This window comes from Protomyctophum bolini (assembly GCF_963924005.1).
Source record: "Protomyctophum bolini genome assembly, chromosome: 6".
NCBI lineage: Eukaryota > Metazoa > Chordata > Actinopteri > Myctophiformes > Myctophidae > Protomyctophum > Protomyctophum bolini.
In genome coordinates, this window is record NC_137867.1 from 12081158 (window position 1) to 12102738 (window position 21581).

A 21581-nucleotide genomic window follows, 5' to 3' on the forward strand; every position below is an offset into this window, starting at 1 on the left:
TAAGGAGATTTTTGTTTTGGAATTATTTTAAAACTCTAAATTGTGATAGTGTTCATTGTTTGCTCAGTAACAGGAGTCTCCCCATCTCTTTTATAAAGTACAACACATTTTCAGGTGGGCTACCAATTTCAACCAACCAACACATTTAACCAATACGAGCGTATATTTGGTTCAAATTCCAAGTTCCGAGTTTGCCTATCCTGTATGAGCTCTCCTGATTGGATGAAATTGGTATCCTGAACATGCATGTTCTGCTGGAGCTGGAGAAACAGGGAGACACCCGTTACTGAACAAACACTATCAGTGATTGCTTTGGGTTGGGCATATAGAGCCATTTAATACTGATTTTTACAAACCAATATCACTTGCGCAACTCTCTAATTCAAACGGCAACAGAAACCTGTGACCATGATTATAAGACGTGATTGTTTGTACTTCCATGTTTGCATCCATCTCCATGTCGTGTATTACATTCTAGAGACATCCTCCAAAAACAAAACAGTGTTTGTTTAAATGTAGGTAGAACTCGTGGATAGACCAAGATGGCTGGCTCATCATGTAGGTTGTTTCTGATAATGCGGTGTCTTAAATTACCTCAAGAACCAATATGTTTTTACCGGTATTTGTCACCGACTTACACAGGTACAAGCAGTGAAATGTTGTCAGATTGTGCAACAATAAAAACGTATACAAATATACAGTTATAGGGCTGTATGCTAATACGTAGGGACTTAGTAGAGTTAGTAGTAACCTAAAAGGAGTCTTGGATTCATGGAGATGTCTTTGTTTTTGTGGCATTCCTAAGCCAATAATTGGATGACCGGAGTCTCCTGCGGAGTTTCTATACTGACCAATGACCCGTTGCCAAATTATTGGCTTCGGAATGCGACAAGAACTAAAAAGAACTCCCCATTAATTCAAGGCTTCATGGGGTGTCTAATTGATAGACAATAAGTAATGTTTCGGGTGAACTAGCCCTTTAACATAATCAGCAGTGTTTCCGTGTGCAGTTATTTTCACAAAGAAAAAGAAGCAATTCACTCAAAATGTGCAAAGTGACCATGATGCGCAGACGCACAAAGCAACATGATCAATCAATGTGCAGGTGTGTCACGTACTACACACGTGTAGCATGAGCAGCATTTCTCAGACAGAATTACCGTAGGTCGCGATCTCGGCACGGACTTGACGTGCTTGGGCTTCTCAGTGTACAGGGGGTTAAGGAAGAGGTCCTGGGCCCGGCAGTCGAATTGGACCGACCAGTCCCACACCGTGGGACAGTTCAATGGGTTCCTTTGTGAGTGTGGCGACTCAGCCTGCCAAGACAAGCAAGGGAAGGGGGGGGGGGGGGGGGGGTCGGGGGAGAGTTAGGGCTTTAGTTTAACCCATTTCGATTTTGGGAACGATTCTGCAAATGTCTTCTAAATCCTGACTGTTTTCTTGAAAAAGCTATGTTTTTCTATGTCAGTCGTTCTCAAACACTTTCATGTCACTTTTCACGATGCTTCAAAAATAGCAGACCTACAAGCTCGTAGCGCGCCACTCGGTGGCGCGCTATGAGCTTGTAGGTCTGCCATTTTTAAATGGCTAAAGCACAACGTAATGCTAATACCAAAAGGAGTTCCCGTCCTAAAAAGGGTTCAAAGACGGCAGGATTTCATTCAACATTCTCTGAACCTGCAGTGAAAATAGCCAATCTACAAGACATAACGTCTTTGATAGATAATATCATATATATATGGTTGCATGCTGATTTTTTTAATAATTAAGTACGTTATACAACCGTTCATTATTTTCATGCCATTGTATTCGTCCTATTTCTGCACCGACAGAAATGCAGCATAAATAGATCATGTCTACAATGTGCGGTACATCCTTGTACTACTGATCCACATACTGTAGGGACATTGAATGAATTAGGGCAGTGGTTTCTCAAACTTTGTACTCTCTTTTAAAGAGAGATTAGATGTTTTCTCGGGACCCAAACTAGTGAAAATAGCAGATCTACAAGCGCACACACACTTGTAGATCGACTATTTTCACTGATATTAATTATTCTTTTTATTTATGAGATTTCTTAGATTTGTTTGTTTTAAAATGTATAAAGTTCTTTAGAAAATCACACCCGTGTGAACTGAGTGGTGCAACTCCGCTCTCCCCCCCCCCCCCCCCACCTCCTGCAGTGAAGCACTATCTCTCTCTCTGTTTCTGGCACAACAGCGCTCCTACTGGTACTCATAGTCATACTGGTGCTCATAGTCACATAGGTTAACACGGACATAGTCACATAGGTGAACACGGACATTGCTGTTCCTTGGAGTGGTTGCACCACTCAAAAAAGAACTAAACTAAATATTTTTAAATGTATATATTTTTTCAACTGTAGGTAGAATAAAATGGGATTTTCACTTGGTCCGGGACCCACTGTTTGGGAAGTCTATGCCTTGCTCAATGGCACGTCACAGAACTGAACCGGGTTCTTCTATTTGGAGGTGTATTCACTGCATGTCACCGCCAGGCAGAAACCTTGTATCTCCATTATGACAACATTTTCGTTTTTTCTCCCCTTCGTTTTAATGCCCTGTCATACAACAGCATCAAGCTAAAGTATGTGGATAAAGGTGAATGTCGTTAAGCGTGTCTGTGGGTTTTGTACATATTTAACCAATGAAAAGTATTAACACAGCTCGTGACTAAATAAATCGTCTTTCGGGTGAAATGTCCAAAACTGTTATTTTTCACGTTGAAATAGCAAATGTAGCAGATCGAAACGCAGCGCAGATCTGCTACTTGTGATGCTTATGTGTGAAGCTGTAGGATGAACAAGTAGGGCATTAATTGTTGAAAAAACAAACACAAAAAGTGAAAATATGGAGATAAGAGGTTTCTGCCCGACAGCAAAAAAAAGAAAAGAAAATACTACATGGAACCCATTGGAACACAGCTTATTTTATCCCATTTCCTGAAGAGTTCACGGTTTTGGACATACAAGGTTTCTACCCGACAGCGATGCTATTTTATATATAAATGAGTACAGTAAGCGTCACACAGCTGGCCCTACGGAGCCTTCCACAGTAACGCTCTGTGTTGCATAATGCAGTGTACAGTACAGTGGTCTACAGTGCTTCTCAGAGACGTGGGAGAATAGTGGTCGCTTGTGCTGCGGTGGCAGACTAGCCAGTCACTACTTGGCCATGTTTAGTGTCACTGTGCAAGCAGCAGTTAATAACAAAAAGCACAGTTCCAATCTTTACATACATGCAACGCAAACGTTAGCAGAAGTGGCTCTAGCCACAGAGAGCTACATTGTGGTGCACTTTTTACATATACAGTAGTAGAGCAGTTTGTCTCGGGTCATGCCTGTAAATAACCTTTTCATCCAAGGCACACCTGAATCACATTGTTACTTTATATAGAACCTCACATTAGTGTCATATTACGGTATATGTAAATATGTAGATCTGCCATTTTTGGTGAAGGAGTGGCGCGCTACGAGCTTGTAGGTCTGCTATTTTTGAAGAAAAAAAAAATCGAAGAGCGACTTTGACATAGAAGACATTTTTAGAATCTGATCTCAGGTCAGAATGAAAACTGTCACGATGTAGAAGACATTTTTTAGAATCTGATCTCAGGTCAGAATGGGTCAAATACAAGCGACCCATAAAAATGGGTCCCGACAGAGTGTTTTGGGAACCGGTGCAGTAGTAGAGTGTGTGTGTGTGTTACCCGGAGGACGCTGGCTCTGTGGTGGTGGGTGTTGAACAGGAAGGTGCTGAACAGGGGGACGTGGATGCTGTCGGACAGGACGGTCAGGTAGGTCTCAGAGAACTGGAAGGCCGGCGCGTGCTGGTGCAGCAGCTGCCACACACACTCCAGGAAGAGCAGGAACACCGGGGACGCGTTCTGCCATGCAGGGTGGGTGGGTGGGTGGGAAGGAAAGCAGGATCCAGGCACGCGTCAAAGTGTTGATTTTCGACAGCACATTTTGATTTAGTTTCTTTAGAATATATTATTTTATCCCACGATTTTGTAACCCATTTTTCACCCCTGTGTCAATCATCTAATGTGATCCTGGGCTCCACACACCGTCCACCAACCTAGTCCCCATATATGGGGGACAAGGGGAGAGAGACTTGAACTCATGCTTCCTTCATGCATGAGTGTCCAAGTTACTCCTTTACACCTGACATTGGGGGGGTTTCCCTGGTTGGACGTAGCGCGTGGAAGGAACACGTTATTCCAACCAGTTCCTTTCCCCTCCATCAGGCGCCCATAGTTTCAAGGCCTATTCATACTCTTTTAGGTGATATAAGGTGCCCCACTGAAAACTACAACATGACGCCACACACCGCTCACCCAAAACACATCTCTCTTGTTTTTACTAACCAAGAGAGAGGTTTCGGTGGTCAACTTATCAACTAAATCACTATGAATAAGTATGAATAAGACTTTAGTCATTAGCTTTAGTTCATGTTTTAGTCATTTGAAATGTTTTGGTTTTAGTCAGCTAAATATGTGATTTTAGCCGACTAAATCTACAGCTGATTTAGTCTCCAAAAATCTTGATGGCAGATTTGACACTTGGTTGCATGCTGAAAATAGCCAATCTACAAGCTCACAGTCACAACGCACCGCAGCGAGCTTGTAGAGCTGCTATTTTCAGAGCGCAACCAAACGTAAAATGACTTGTCTTTTGGTTCTTCTAGATCTCTTCTCCACTAGTCCTTCCCTAACATTTTAGTCTATAGTTTTTATTTGTTGACGAAATTGTCAATATATTTAGTCACCATAGCTTAGGTTTTATTTAGTTATTTAGAAAAAAGGTATCGACAGACATTTTGACATAGCTTCAGTGTGGTTCGAAGTGACGCGGTGCGAGCTTGTACATTTGCTATTTATGAACACACACACACACACACACACACACACACACACACACACACACACACACCCCCTCGTACCTCTTTATCCTTGAGGTGCAGCTGGTTGCAGCGGTCCAGGAAGTTGTGGCCTCCCGCCACCCATTCCTTCTGGACCAGACTCTGGAAGCCCGGAAGAGTCCTGTAGAACGGGTCCAGCATCAGCTGGACCAGACTGGAGATGACGCAGCACAGGTCTGAACCACTCTCCTCTGAGCGCACGCACAGACACACACACACAGACACACACACACACACACACACACACACCATTAGGCCCATCACAATTATGAGTGCCTGATCGCAAATATTTTAACTGATCGTCACAATCATTTCCAAAAAGAAAGGGAAAAGAAAAGTCGATCTACAAGGTCCCAAGCCTCTCAATGTGACACGTTGAGCTTGCAGATCAAGTACGTCTCTTTAAAAAAACAAAAACATTATCTTTGTTTGCATTTAGTTTTGGCATGATCGTGACACTGACATCACCGATGGTGTGGACGCCTCACTGCATCGTCAACTAGCAGTATGGTGTGAAGACAGATGCCCTCATTTATCCAACTCGCTCAGACTGAAAAACGGGCGTATGCCAAGATCACCCGAACATCCGGGATTTATCACTCCATCGTCACTTTGGTTTTCCTCTCATGGTCTTCCAGCCATGTGTTTATAACTTCTAAAGTGCACATGTTTGCCGACTGTATAATTATGATAAAATGATCTTAGCGAACCAGCCATCAGTCTTCCCTGGGGTGTGCCCAACCGGTAGCTGACCGGATGGTTCTTCAAACACAACCCCCTCGATCCTCAACCCCTCTCTGCCCACAATGTCCCGTCTTATACACAGTGGTTCTCAAAGTAGGGTTTCGGAGACCCCCAGGGGGCCTTGTCCTTGCAACATGTTTTGTTAATAATCTTGTATCGGGGTACCCACTACCCGGCACATGATATTTTCAGGGGTCCGTCGTCGAATACGTTCATTTGGGGGTCCTTGACATGAAAATGTTTGAGAACCACTGCTGTTGCTTTTCTGTTTTTAGTTGTTTTACTCTACTAGCCCTTACCCGTTGTGAGATATTTGCCGCGGGGGGTACTGTGCCCTGGGTGCGTTTTCGCATTTTTAATTCACTAATAAATTCATTATTAATTCATAATTTGTTAAATTGGAAAAAGGGGTTCGTTAAGACCTCCATATTATTATGGCCAATGCCTGTGTGAAAAGTGGGAGCGATTGGTGCATGCAGTGAGGAGCTACGGCGGTGTTTCTGACACACAGACAGACACACAGACAGACATAGATGATGATGTCTTGATATAAAAAGCCAAATAAAATATAAAAAGAGACATACTAAAGAGAACCACTGTTCTAATACTGTCCAATCCAGATCGAGAGTGAGTGAGTGAATGAGTCTTGGATATCACCACCATATGCTGTTCTAAATGATGCTGGTGTTTCGCCATGAATGTATCTATTCTGAATCCCAATCCCATCCCCCCCCCATTTTCTTTCCCCTTTTTACCTCCTTTATTTTTTCTTAGACACAATGTTTTTGTATTGACTTGTAGTGCTTTTGTTTGAAATGTACCCATTCTACATGCAAAACTGTGAAATAAAATGTTCAATCAATTATTTTATGTTCAATTTAAAATGTTAAAACGATTAATAACCTACCGGTTATCAGGACATTGGTGTTTTCCGTTTCAAGGCACTCCACGACCTCCAGTGCTTTCTGAAGACACTGCCTGAAGCACATCAGCACACACGTGTTCAATACAACAAGTCCATATTCAATACAATATAGAAGAGAATTCAAGCATTACACATTGGGGGAGCTTTTGTTCTAGCGGACCTGATGATGTCCAGCCATCCACAGCTGTCTAACGATGAGAACCATTTCATATCGGACAGCCAGAACTCTGTTGTGTTGTCTAAAAAAAGAGAGGGGACCAAACAACAGGACATTAACCACCACGGTTGCACAGCAAGCTTTTTGAACTCTTGTTAGTGTTGTATAGATAGATAGATATTCACCATTTCCTGTGTGCAAGAAGCAAGACCAAACGTTTTGACAAATGACTAACAAGACCATAGCAATTCAACATATGGATACTTTTCTTAAAACCTTAAATACCCTATTTTTATCCTGTCATACAAAGATAGTGTCAATCACCATTCACCAGTGGCAGAAATAGCCATTCTACAAGCTCACAACTGGCTTGTTCGCCTATAACTGAGCCGTGTGATCTGGTTTAGAAGGAAAAAAACGATAACAATAATGCAGTCACGCTACAAGTTAGAATAAACAATGGACAAACCAAATGATTACCAAACTAAACACATTTTGAAAAATCATTTTGATTCCGGTGACCTGATGACAAAGTAATCTCCGTTCCAGATGGGATCAAAAAACCAAAGATGGTATTGATCCCAGGCTAGGTTGGCACCACCAATGTGTGAGTAGCATGGCTTGGTTAACTTAGATGTGCTCCACCTCAGGAATCCATCTCCCAGGTGGTTAGCACATTGAAAAGGAGACACCCTCATTCTAGGCCAATGCAGACAATAAGCCACTCCGACCTACTTACTTACTTCCTTCGCTTGGAAGAACACAGGTTATTTTCCCCCAAGGTTTCCACCCAACAGCGACAATATGTTTCTAATTGTAAACGCACACTGAAACGCTACTGGCAGACGTCAGAGGGAACCCACCAATAAGGAAGAAGTGTTTGAACTTGCTGTAGGCCAGCTGGATGTCCTGGACAGTTGGCAGTGTATCAGACAGATCCTCTGTCTTCACCGAGAACAGGTAGTTGTGAGCCACTGCGGTCAGCATTCTGCACAGGAACAAAAACATGGACACACATGGACTTAGTCTTACAAGGACGACTTCACCCATTCCCAACCTCATCTTCATCTTCATATAATAATATGTCTCAGAGAGGGCTGTGGACAGTTCTGAAATCTGCCTACCAGTGACATCATCGGTAGGCAGGTTTGGTCAAACAAACATTTAAATTCTTTAATTCTTTTGATGCAAAGAACACATGCAGGAAAGCAAGAACAATTAGAATATACTTCAACATGTTAACTTTCCAGGAGAACAAAGGCTGTATTTATATTAGTTTGGAATCCCCATCGATGATGTACACCACCTGTTTGGTCGTGCTTTTTTTTAACTGGCCTTTCATTATTTTATTTTGTTTACACATTGTACACACAGATATGATTTGGCACATTCGTACTTGTCCATATAAGCCTGTGCCATAGAGTCCTCCGGTAGAAGGGGCAGGGACGATGTTTTGAAGAGCGCACATCCACTGTGATGGGACCAACACCACATCTGAAAGGACAAAGCAAGTCCAAACATCACCAAATGTCTGCACAGATGGGCCCAATGTGTAGCATGTCTCTCACTCTTTGCAGTGGAAAACTAATAGAAGAGTGAAGAAGAGCACCTACTGGCAATCCCTTTCCCTGGAACTGACACATGTCCGCTTCACTGACATTCGTTGGTACAATAAAGAACTGGGGCAAGCTGAGAGAGAGAGAGAGAGAGAGAGCGAGAGAGAGAGAGAGAGAGACAGAAAACACATTAATGTTCTTATACTATACCACTGTGTACTATCTAACATTATTGTTATGCCATATTATATTATCTTACACGATTATATTTTGCTTCCAATTGTATTTGCCTGTATCTCCCTCTTTCTTGCCCCCAACACGGTCGAGGCAGATGGCCGCCAACCCTATAGAGTCTGGGTCTGCATGACGTTTCTTTCTTCCAGTTTTTCCATTACCACTGTCGCAAAATTGCTTGCTCAGAGTGGGGCTCTGTCGGGTCTCTGTTCTACATGTAAAGTGTCTTCGGACAATTTGTTTTGCGATTTGACACTTCGATCATTTGAATTGCGTTGCGTCTCTTGCACTAGAACTTATGTGTACTTGACATTGACCACTTGTACACTCTGAACTCACTGCGGCGAGAGCTCAAAGTTGTTGTTCTCTGTGACCATTCGACAGACACCCCGGCTTCTCTTCATGTCCAGACTCCAGTCCTCTGCACAGTCAAACATCATGGTCCTCTGTTTCCTCTGCTTCTCTGCAAACACCCAATGATTTCACACACAGCATTATTAAGATCCCATTCATGTAGACTCTACAATGAATGGGATCTTAATAATGCCATGTAAGAGCTGTGAGTGAAATGCAGAGCCCACATGTGTATTGTGTACACACACTCAGACACAGTTGTGTGTCTGAGTGACCATGCCTGGACCGCTGAGCCACAAATAGACTAAATGTGACTGCAGTCAACAACAGTTGTTCAATCACTGGACGGACGCCTTTCAGCCCAGTGTTAACAAACGTAGGCTGCACAACGGTGACATGTGAAACAATGTTTGTAACACATAGGGATGTTAATAGTTAGCCGTCTAACCTGGTGAATACGAATTCCGGTTAAACAATTATTTGATTTATTATTATTATGATCTAAATCAATATTTTAGCGTTTCATTAATCAAAGATTACATGGTTTGATGACATGGCAATTGTGTACTATACATGATGAGGACACGCAGCATGGCAGATAGTCATCTACAGTAGTAGATTAGATTGTGACAGCAAACCTCTGCCACATCCTAATGGCATAGTGGTGGGGGGATGGTCTCCATTTGCTCCACAAAGACTACATTTACACACATTTGGCTCTACTGGGTTCCTGTAACAGTTTCACAACCAGGCATACAGTACATGCAGTCCTGGCTCATTTAAATTAGGGACGCCTAGTGATTCACAGGCATTCATTCATTCATTCATTCTAAATAGCATACTGTATTCGTATCGGTTAATGGTTAATTAACCGTAAAAGTTTCCGTTACTGATAAACATTTTCAAAATGGCCACCCCCGATTTCACGTGTGGTACTGCAGTACTGTATCTTTGTTGGTATAGAACATAGCCAGCCCTAGACTTTAAAAGGAAACTAGCGCATAATTAAAATTAATTTAGGACTGAGGCCGATTCTAAAAACACCTTCTAAATCCTGATTGAAATTCTTTATTAGAGAAATAATGAAATTAGTCATAATAATCATAAGCCGTCTGAAATATAATTTTGTTAATAGATAACCGAGACAATTGGCATGGTGAACCCAATATGTGGTAACTGAATTACTTACCTGGACAAGCAGTGTTTTCACAGTAAGAAAAGGCAAAGAGATTTTTCAAAGACTTCGGCTCTAAACAGTGGTGTACAATTCCTTGGAAGATCTACAAGGTAAGCAAATCAACACAAACGTGTGTGTTATGCATGCAAATCTAACAGCAAATACATTGTTTTAGATATGCCATTAGCCCCAAAAAAAGCAACAGATTAATTGAAAAGTCACTGGAACCCAAAGCAGGGACCATAGGGTTCATTGCGAACGCAATGAGCACTTACTATGAGACCTAGCAGATCATGTCTGTCTGTCTGTGTGTGTGTCTGTCTGTCTATCTGTCTGTCTGTCCCGCTATCCAAATATGGAGTGTGTTGCATCAGCAATCACTCAGCTCCATATATGGGCACAAAAGGGGCCAGGTCCACTCAGCTCCATATATGGGCACAAAAGGGGCACCATATAAGGAGTCCCCAAAGCAGCTATACGTCCAAAACCCAAATATGTACGAGCTGCGTTCGCTTCCCGCGTTTGCGCGTCTTACTCGTTCTTAACATGTCTAAATGAAATGCTAAGACTGAAATACAAAACATACATTGCACATGCAACCATATAAATGAACTCAAAATCTGTCTTTATAATACTTTATGGCCAGACCGCACCAGTGCAATTATTTGCAACTCCTTGCAACAAACAGGGCCTTTCTGTGTGGAGTTTGCATGTTCTCCCAGTGTCCCTGGCCTGGGGTAGGTACCCTCCCAAAAACATGCTCTGGAGGGGAAAGGAACTGGTTCGAATAGCGTGTTCCTTCCACACGCTACGTCCTGGGGGAAACTCCTCCCCGTCAGGTGATAATAAGCGGCCTGCTCACTCATCATGCATTGAAGGAAGCATGAGCTCAGTTCGGGTCTCTCCCCAGGTTGGCAAAGGGAGAGTAGCGCCCTCGATTACAACTTAGGCAATTGGCAGCAGGTGAAAAATGGGTTACAAAATTGTGGGATAAGTAAATAAATAAACGTTGTAAGGCCAGTTCACATACGTAACCCCTGAGAAAGACAGACACACAGATGCCATCATGCCATGTGTCCATACCATTTTAGCATCTTTCTCTTCAGAGTAGGTGAGGACGAAGGTAAACACTCTCAGGTCTTTGCAGTGGAAGATGAGCTTAGATGGACACTTGTTCTTCGCCAGGCTTAGTGTGGTGATCAACTTCCTCTTGTCCTCATACCCTGGAACCAAAAGCACCAACGTGATGACAATACATTACTCACACATACCAGACATTGTCCCACATATCATTAGTCAAAGACTGAACCAATCGAGCTGAGCAGCTTTTGCTCAGCTGTGTACCTCCATAGATGTGGTCCACGCATGACAGAGGGATGTCGTTTTGCCCGTAGAGTTTGTTTTTGAAAAGCTGAGTCTGAAATGGAAAAGAATGCCATTAGTCCCGATTTATATACCTAAAACCACAGATCCAGTAGAAGTGGATTAAAATGACCCCTTTCATTTATAAAACCTAATGTATATAAGTTGAAAACCCCTGAACCTAATGTATATAAGTTGAAAACCCCTGAACCTAATTTAGTGTAATACAACTTCGTAGATTTTAACCAAACTGCATGTTACAACGAGCACATCTACAATCGTAGGAGGTGGTCTCCCTACCAATAGAATAGATAGCCCAAAACACCCCTGGTCAAATCCAGCCCCCTCAGAACGGTTAGCCTAACCTCAATAAAACTATGACTAAATGCATTGCTAAATGTAACCTCAGTAAAACTATGCCTTATCATTCATCAGTATCCTCAATCCAAAGGAGATGGATTGAGGCAAGCAGTGCATGTAGGGTGCTTGATGGTAGTAGAGTGAATGCAATCAACATATTCATGAATGAAACTGTATGGAAGGGCAAACTTTCTTAGTAGCATCAAAGGACACTATAGGCACTATAGAAAGACAATACTAGATTTGACTCAGTTTTCACCTAAAAAGAGGAAACAAATATGGAGGAGAACTACTTAAGTAGTGCCCAAGAGAAATTTTGTACATGAGTCATTCACAAACTTCTCCAATTGGCTTCTGTTATGGGTCAATGTGGCTTTCTCTGAATATGTGTACTTCTTCATTTTCAGTACCAGAAAATAGTCAAATGTGTGATCTCAATGAAATATAGAACAAGTATCATTTTGTTTTGTATTGTCCCTTTTATGGGAGGGTCAGAGAAAAACTATTTAATAATATAAACTATGGTGATATGATGGATTTAAATGATGCACAACTTAACAGCCGTTTATTTGAAAAATATATTTTTAAATTGGCAAACTATCTAGAAAAAGCAATGTACAGCCAGTAAGGGCTGTTTTTAAGGGACCAAGAAGTCACAAAGTGAATTTGGTCACTTATTGTTTTTGTGTTTCTTTTACTTCTTCTTCTCCGCCTTCTTCCGCAGAAAACTTCTACACGTGAACTTTGGACCTATACGGACAATAAATCGTAGTACTTTATGAAGCTTTTATGAGCCAATGAAAATTGCTGGTTTGTGAAAATTCTTCTTCTGCCCCCAATACATACATGCAGCGTCATACTGTATGTTTATGCCACTTTACAGTATAGTAGAGGGTCATGCCAAATAGCACTGAAAACAGTCTTACTCCAAATAGCCAAAGGGGGGCACTATAGCAATCTCACCGTGTCTTCTGTCGGTTCCTCATCGCTAACAAACGACACACGGAAGTTGGTGCAGAGCAGCGTCCCAAACACACCGCGCTGGGACAGGTCGTCCTGGGTTTCCTTCACCACTGTGTTAGCACTGCAGAACACCACCTCGCCTGAAGGTGGCGCCACACATACCGGTAAAAGAGAATGGTTTTTTTTTTGCATGGTTTTCACAACAGTGTTACCAAGTAACACAGACTAAAATAGAATCAAAAAGGTAGTGTTTGAAATGCTTTGGTTAAGGGAAATTGAGTCCCTATTCATTACAATGGAGGGGGTGGAACGGTGAGGAGTGCCTCCTGCTCCGTTCTGTTGTTGTGGTCGGCACTTTGGAACACTACAACAACGATTACACCGTTTTGACAAGCAACTCAGCGGTCGGTGCAGTAGCTGTTCAAAGGTAACTTTAAACGTAGGCAATCTAGCGTAAAAGACGGCCGTAAATGGTCCGCAGTTAAGATGTTAAAACAAAAGGTTTCCCCTTAAAATGTTAAATTCTGATAGTAACCATAGTTAGAGAGCTGGGCCGGATTTACCCTCCCTGGGCTAGACAAAACTTCAGGGCCCCCCTGGGCTGCCAGTGGTATTTTGCTTTAATTTCCCCCCAAAAAAGAGAGAGGCAGCCAGTAGTCAGTTTTACAGCAAAATATTTGACAATGTGCTCTAATAATAAAATCACAGCAAGAGAGATGAGAAATAAAGAAAGACTACAGCCACTAATAGTGCACTGATGCAGTTGCCAGTTTTACAGCAAAATATTGGGGGTATTTTTACACTTACAGCACCTTTAAATAAGCAAGGAAATAAAATGTAATTTTACCTGGTAATAGATCAGGGCATTTCTCCTTCTTTGGTGTGTTTGGCGACTCCGACTTGATTTCCTGTAAATCAAAGGCATTTTGGGTTTTTTTAACACTATTCACTTGATAGTTTTTCCTTGTCTAGACATCACTATTATACTGTAATAACTGTATAATATTGTAGTTCACAGCCATAAAACCTACATAAACAAGACGAAGGGTCCAATTTTGTGCATCTTAATTACCATGTCTTATAACTTAAAACCTGGAGGCATGGCCATTGCTGTTTGGCCACTAAAAATAGCAAAACAGCATTGGCCATGCCACCAAGTTATGTCATAAGACCTGGTAATTTAACACACGGTAGGAGTTTTAAAGTTGTCGAGGAGTCATCAGATCGCTAAGTATTTCACACTACAAAAGTCTCTTTTTGAAATCGGCTGTCATAATATCTTTGCGGTTTTCACATGATTGATCGCAGACATGGGATCACACACACTGCAAGAGTTCACCAAGATGTGATCCATGATGTTTTTATTCTAATTAATGTTAGACGTCTCCCAAAAACGTGCAAGGCTCCCGTGGCACACGCACACTTAAAATTTCAACGTCATCTCGTTTCCATCTTATCTTGGCTATATTACTAACTGATTACTACAACTGAAGGGAAAGCGAGAGCATGTACACACAGTCACACACACGTCATATTGCATTGTTATTTCCACGTCCCATGCTCTTACTCACACAAATAGACATATTATGGTACATTCTGAGATTGTGGAATAGTTGTCTGGCTACGGTATTATAGTAGAAAGCGATAAGCTGTTCCCGGTAACTAAATACTGTACTTGTAGACCACACTGCAGGGGTTTAAGAATATTTAAAAGTGCAACAGAGTGGCTCACAACCTCAGCCTGATGGCCTGCAAAGTCTAATGTCTCCTCTGAGTCATAGAGATATCCCTTTGACTTAGTGGTTAAGATGTTGGCTTTCCACGCAGGAGACTAGGGTTCGATTTCCGGGTGTTACAAAAGCAGTTGAAACTTGAGCTCTGTTCAAACAGCTGTCAGGCAGATATATTGTATTGCTTTCAAACATCAATGTTGAAACGTTGGAATCTCAGGCGGCGCAGGGGTGTCCGCAAACCGAGGAGTCTAGGGGTTTGAATCCACTACGGTGCATCCAGTTTGGATGAGCATATATACAGAGTTATGCTTTTAGGATTATAATTGAGACCTTCCCCTGCTTCAACAGGCATTATGAGTCATGATGATCATTCTAATTTTGGAGAGCTCCTGCTTCAATTAATTGATTGATTTTTTTTTATATATACTTTATTGGACAAAAATGCAATCACAAACAGTACAGTCAAGCACTTGGTCTAAAAGGATAACGCAAACAAAAGTCCTTGCAGTCTCGTTTTCCATTCGGATCCTATGCAATTCACATACAGTTAAGTATGCATTGACTTATGATATTAATTATGGAGAGACCGCCAGTTTCGATAGACATACATGGGGCATTATGAGGCATGGCTTGACCCTGTCCGTATGGCGGCTGCATTGACAATGCTCCGATGAACAGCAGCAGACAATGTGTTCTATTATGTGCATGCATATTCTAATCTACAGCCATATATGCCTTTTTATGAGCTCATCTGAACAACAAGCTGAGCAAACTACTTATATTTACTAAGGCAAACTACCGTAGTGTAATAAGTTATAATAACCAATGTTAAATTATTGCATTGGGGAGTTTTGCATCAAATAGTATTGGTCAAATTTCATTTGAGGTCAAAACTTGTCCTATACAGCGAAATCCTTAGTGTTTTAACTCCGAAGAGGGTACAAATGGAGCCATAACACTGCGTATGAAGTGAACTTTAGGTTCAGTTGAACATTGCACTTTGTCCAGCAGCAGCACAATGGTTGATCATGTGCTTCCACGGACTGTTAGCCTAAATGTTTCACACTAGATCCCAATCGATATATCAGTTTGACCAACATATCAGCCATTATATAACTTGAAGTATCAACAATTATTTATGCAAATGATGTGACATGATTTTTAACCTGGTGTCCCTATTTTGGGGAAAGAGTTCAAAAAGAAAGATTACAATGTGTCACAATGACAACACATTGTGAGATTGTAGATTTGCTATTTTTTAACGTTACATATTGGTTAAGCTTATCTTTAAACTTTTTTCCCCCTCCATTTTGTTTCATAATGGTTTCCAACCTAAATGCTTCATACTGGTTTTATGCTTTGCATGGAGAGTGCTGCTGTTTATCTAACATTGACACAGATGACTCGAGGATGGACTCAATGGCTTGTGGCAGATACTACTGCCTTTCAAAGTACTGAAGATTAAAAGATCATTTGGGCCAAATAATGGCTATGCAACCAGCCAACCACATGTGTGAACAATAAAGAGAGAATTTATCAAGACTCTCTGGATTATCTTTGCAGTGCCAGTAGGATTTGACTTCCTCATTCACAGTAACTCTGTGAGTGTACAAATATGCAGGACCATTTGTTTACAGTTGTAATGTACACTCGCAGTGTTGTGACACAATCTATTCACATTTTTTAAGAGAGCTTAAAGCTTCACTATGTACCTTTTTAACCCATTTAGGCCTGAGGCCGATTCTAAAAATCCTTCTAAATCCTGATTTAGATTTTCTGAAAAAAAAATATTATTCAAATATTTATATAGCAGCATAACATTTTTTGTAATACTGTACATACTGTACAGAACCCCAAAATGGGTTCCCGGCCTGAGGGGGTAAAACACCAAAAAGGGGTTACGGCCCATAATGTTTAATATGTTGTCTAATCTCTGTCGGATGGAAACTGGAAACCTATATCAGTTAGTTTTCAGGAGAATCCTACTTTTGTCTGACGCTGTAGCATGTTAGCGACAATAACTGTGACGGTTGTATTTGGTATCCCTTCTCTATTGAGAAGGTTAGATCCTGTGGCATGGTGGGGCCACTACTGGTTTACAAGTGGTACTGCTAGAACAGGGGTGCCCAAAAGGTAGATTGTGATCTACTGGTAGATCACAATCTACCAATCTACATGACATGCCCTAAAATATATATATTATTTAAATGCAAAATAAATAAATTAAAAAAAGGCATCTGCCAATTGAATTAAGGTGCCTTGATTGATTGACATCAAAAAGGGCCTCAGCTCAAACCCACAATGCAATACTTTGTTTTCAAGTATTGTATCACAAACAGTATCAGTTCAAAGTTTTCCCCCTGTATTGCCCATTCCACTTGCGTTAGTGTTATATGCCATTAATATTGCTGCTATTCCAAAGCCCCCTCAGGTACATTGTTTAACTATTTTCAGCTTTTGAGCTTGTCATTTTGAAAGTAGCTCTCAAGTAAAATAATTGACTGTGCTAGAAGGTCAACAATACAATTTCCCCCTGAATAATAAGAGACAGGCTCTGTATTAGCTGAGTGTTAAAGATGTCAACACTTGTGCAGGGGGACACCGGCTGGTTCAAATCCGCAGAAGGACATGAAAGTCACAGAGTGGTTAAATCAAATTACGTTTAGTTGATGTGTGTATTTACTTGTCCATTGTACAATTAAAGTTAAATGTTCTCTTCATAACATATTTGAAATGTAATAAATATATATACCGGTACTTATTTCAATATTTTCTGTTTTTATAATATAAGAAAATTATGTACAATCTTCTTAAAATAGTAAGTTTAATTTTAGTTTTTGAAATTGATTTTAATTCCCCCCCTCAAACTATCAGTCAAAAGCTCTATTCTCCAAAATCGGCATCAACATCGGATGCAAAACAAAACCGGGCGTTGGCCTCTAAACTTGTGGCTCTTGGACATCATGTAAATGAACATGGTATTCCCTGTCCAGTGACTACTCTGCTCATTTTCACATATGTAGGCCATCTATTCCAGTGCATGAGAGGTTCTAAAGCTGTAAATGACTTTCAAATGCCTGCTACTAGGGTACGGTACTGGGTAGTGTATACTTACTACAGGCAGAATTCAGGGCTCTTGTGCTTTCTTTCAAATGTACCCATTCTGCATACCGCAAATAAATTCCTGGCCTCACATTAGCAATTAGGGCTGTCTGAGTAGCCGAAATATTAAATGGGTTAAATCTTTTTATAGGCCATAAAACACCAATGGGGTAATGGTTGCAACTTGAGCAAGAATAGTTGCACTGGTGTGGAGGGTGACTGTGGACTGGCCTTATGTTTTGTATTGATAATCTAAATCTGCAATGTAATTTTCAATTAAAGCTGTCAAATACGTGTCTTGTAGTTTAGTTGAAAGTGCAATAATTGCCTCTGAGATGTATGTAGTGGAGTATAAGTATCAACACATGGAAAAGGATAGGTATTAATAGGTTAGTAACTTTAGATTGTACGTGAGTAACTGTAGGCCTACTACGTTACTTTACACCGAGTTGTGTCTGTGTGTACAGGACATGCAGACACGGAGTCTGACTTTGTCAAAGGGAAAAGAGCAGTGACAGTTCTTTCCAACTGAACCTCACCATATCCTGCTTCCCGTGAGAAAGCTACTGACCCACGTCCCGAACGCATCTTCCTGTTACCAAACTGTTGTGATTTAGAGCCCTGGATGTTTATTATTAACCCATTTTCTATCGTTTCCAAAAGTTATATATGATCAACCGATGAATCAACCAGAACAGTGCAAAGTAACGTTACATGTCATGTAGTGTTCAGACATCTGATCTAATCTAACCGTTGGTAATCCGAGAATATTAACAAGTAATCCAAGTTTGAAGGAGTTTATAAAGACAACAGTTGAAGATGAAAACAATAATCCCCAACGGCAAGCCACACGGATCAGAACAGCTCTACTTGTGACAGTATGCGGTCTGACTGACACTACACACTACACAGCCCCGCCTGGCTCATGTATTGACGTTGCTAAAATCAGCGCTAGCAACATTTCAGCTAGCGCTGGTCAACCATGTTACACCAATATTGGTGACCGACTGGATTCCTTGACGCTAGTCATGTTCGTTTAGCGAATGCACTGAATTACAGATCGATTTTACACATAAATTACATTTGGTGGATGTTCTCACGTTTGTTCATTGGAAATTACAGTCAATAATTTAAGTCCTGCATTTGGGGAAATGATTCGCAGTCGCACTCGCGATATATAGGTCACCGATGTGTGCCTAACGTCACCGCCTGGTAGCCGCTTGTAGTTGTAATGACAGCAGAGCCGAGGAAGCCTGCTCTGCTCTTCTTACCTCCGGAGTGACATAGGAAACAAACGATGGTTTTGTGGACTTCGCAGCCACGGTTCCTCTCAATATCTCCATGGCGGCGGCTAGCTCCACTCCCTGCGTTGTTCCAGAGAGGGAGGAAACAAAAACAAACAATAAAAACAACAAGAACAAGGTTGGACGGCCGGGGACTGACTCACTGAGAGGAAAGTAGAGAGCTCTGACTGAACTCAAGTATGCACGCCCCTCTCAGTTTCTCATTGGCTCAGCTGGGATGTTACCCCGCCCTCTGTTTCTTTCTACCGCTGGGGTGTTTGCAAAGAATAATAATAATATTACTCATGACAAAGTTGTAAAAGTCAACAGTATGTATGTCCATAAAATAAGCAAGCAGCACGCGCAGACAATACACTAGTTCTTTCTTTCAATCATTGCATTATTATATTTTCACAATCTGATACGTCGGCTAGCCTCATCTTTGTTAGTAATGTAATGTTTTGATAATTCGCGCGACAGATGTATGCATATGACTGTGGAGTTTCAATAGTGTACCGGTATTTAAGAAGAAGATGATCAGGTAATTGCGAATGCAGTGAGCACTTACTATGAGACCTAGCAGATCATGTCTGTCTGTCTGTCTGTCTGTCTGTCTGTCTGTGTGTGTGTGTGTGTGTGTGTGTGTGTGTGTGTGTGTGTGTGTGTGTGTGTGTGTCTGTCTGTCTGTCTGTGTGTCTGTCCCGCTATCCAAATATGGAGTGTGTTGCATCAGCAATCACTCAGCTCCATATATGGGCACAAAAGGGGCCAGGTCCACTCAGCTCCATATATGGGCACAAAAGGGGCCAGGTCCACATATACAGTAACAGCGGGACAGACACACAGACAGACATGATCTGCAGGGTCTCAGCTGCGTTCGCTTCCCGCGTTTGCGCGTCTTACTGGTGTAATTGTGAAAAATAATAACAAAATTATTGAAACAAAGAACTAGTGATTTATTTTGCTAGCGTGCTGCTTGTTTATGTTATGGATATACATACTTTACAATCTTTCATGAATAATTCAACAAAAAATACTTAACAAATAAATCGCATTAAACAGAGCTGCCGGGCAGGTCTTTGCGCAACCACTCCGTCATTTAGATATATGCAAAAATATTGTTTACTTTTTAAAATAGTTCCTCCAAACGTTGACTTGAGTATAGGCTATGTAAAAAAAGTAATAATTGTGAATGAATACTGAATTACATAGGCTACTCAAGTACTGTTACTGCATAACAGTAACAGTACTTGAGTAATTTAGGGCGAGGGCCCTTTAGGGCGACCTCGCCCTAAAGGGCGTGCACGCATCCGCCTCGTTGACGGCAGACTGCTCCATACTATTATATGGAGATCTAAGGGTGGTAGCAGGGACATTCTCTTGCGTGTACAGGGTTTGATGAGGGCCCAGGTAGGGCCGGGCCTTAATCTTCGGGCCTGTTGAGAACTCTAGTTTTCGCCGGCTGCCAGGCGCGGCTGCACTAATAACTTTGGGGCAGGCCCGCTAGAGTTTGAAATTTGAATGGATCGGTAGGCCGATGTAGATGACGATGTAGAGTTGCTGGCAAATATTGATGTTCAGGGATATCAGGGATCTCCATATATGGGCTTAAATGCGACAGCAGGCAGGTTGCATTTACTATCAGGGTCTCCACATATCTAACCCTGATGTCACATGTCACGAGACCTGGTGTCCGACGACCAACACACTGATGGTGCCCAACACACTGATTAAATGCCTGATTCCATAGTTAGATAATCAGATTTGTATAATCAGAAAGAATGTACTTGACATGCCATCTGAGCATCTCTATGATGGAATCAAACATGTGCATTTAGTAATGAATTAATTTAGTAATTTGTATTGACAGATATACAATTAAATAGTATGTTGGATTATTTTAAAATTACAGAGCCCCAGAGTGGCCATTGAGAGAGAAAAAAAAAAGGTGATAAATTAACTTGAGCGCTCAAGTTAGTCCGGCAGCCGGAGTTGTGGAGTGGGACATTTGGTACATAGTCTGTTTTTATTGGCCTAAAATATTGTCTATAGGCCTACATACATTCATGAATCCACTTGCTGACCGGCTGTCGGCATTGAGCAGACTATTGTTTAATAGGAGCTTATATGTGACCATACCACTAGCCTCCTATATAAGGAAATTGTCATTATGCTTGTGACATGTCAAACTAGGGAGTTTATAATTCTGAATACATTTCAAGCATTAGTTTTGCACAAAAAAAAAACTCTCCTTGGGCTAAAAACGGCCATAGTCACTTTCATAATCATGAAAACCCCCCTAGTTTGACATGTCACATACTACTGACATTTTTGCCTTATATAGGATGTTAATGGTATGGTCACATACAAACCCCTAGGGGGAAAAAAATGTGAAAATGTGTCATGAATGTAAATTAGGCACAAAAAAAGACTATATACCAAATTTCACACTTTTAACAAAAGAAGCCTGTTGACTGCTGGACCAAGTAAGTTACAAACTTGAGTGCACAACTTACTAACATGAGCTCTCAAGTTAGTAATATGCACGATCATGATCGACGACTACACCAGTGATTCTCTGTAGTAATCCATCCAGGTAGCCTACTTGAGAGGGTTGTTCCACCCAGGGGCCCCCAGCAAAATGAACAGTTTGTCTCCACCAGGCCGAAGGCATGGGGGGGAAAGAGTATG

General features: G+C 41.4%; 1 protein-coding gene across 1 annotated transcript in view; it reads right to left on the reverse strand.

Annotated features, from left to right (window-relative positions):
• Positions 1-19037, reverse strand: part of mtmr12 (myotubularin related protein 12) — a 23766-nt gene extending 4729 nt beyond the window's left edge. The window contains exons 1-15 of the mRNA XM_080765431.1: positions 18879-19037; positions 13620-13680; positions 12773-12912; positions 11432-11504; positions 11171-11310; positions 10100-10190; positions 8896-9019; positions 8380-8455; positions 8163-8260; positions 7630-7754; positions 6770-6848; positions 6592-6662; positions 4962-5131; positions 3727-3903; positions 1161-1316 (exon numbers count right to left, since the gene is read on the reverse strand). Of these exons, the coding sequence (XP_080621557.1) occupies positions 1161-1316; positions 3727-3903; positions 4962-5131; positions 6592-6662; positions 6770-6848; positions 7630-7754; positions 8163-8260; positions 8380-8455; positions 8896-9019; positions 10100-10190; positions 11171-11310; positions 11432-11504; positions 12773-12912; positions 13620-13680; positions 18879-18950 (1653 nt within the window). The 5' untranslated portion in view covers positions 18951-19037. The remainder of the gene's footprint in view (positions 1-1160; positions 1317-3726; positions 3904-4961; positions 5132-6591; positions 6663-6769; positions 6849-7629; positions 7755-8162; positions 8261-8379; positions 8456-8895; positions 9020-10099; positions 10191-11170; positions 11311-11431; positions 11505-12772; positions 12913-13619; positions 13681-18878) is intronic.
• Between the last annotated feature and the right edge of the window lie 2544 nt (positions 19038-21581).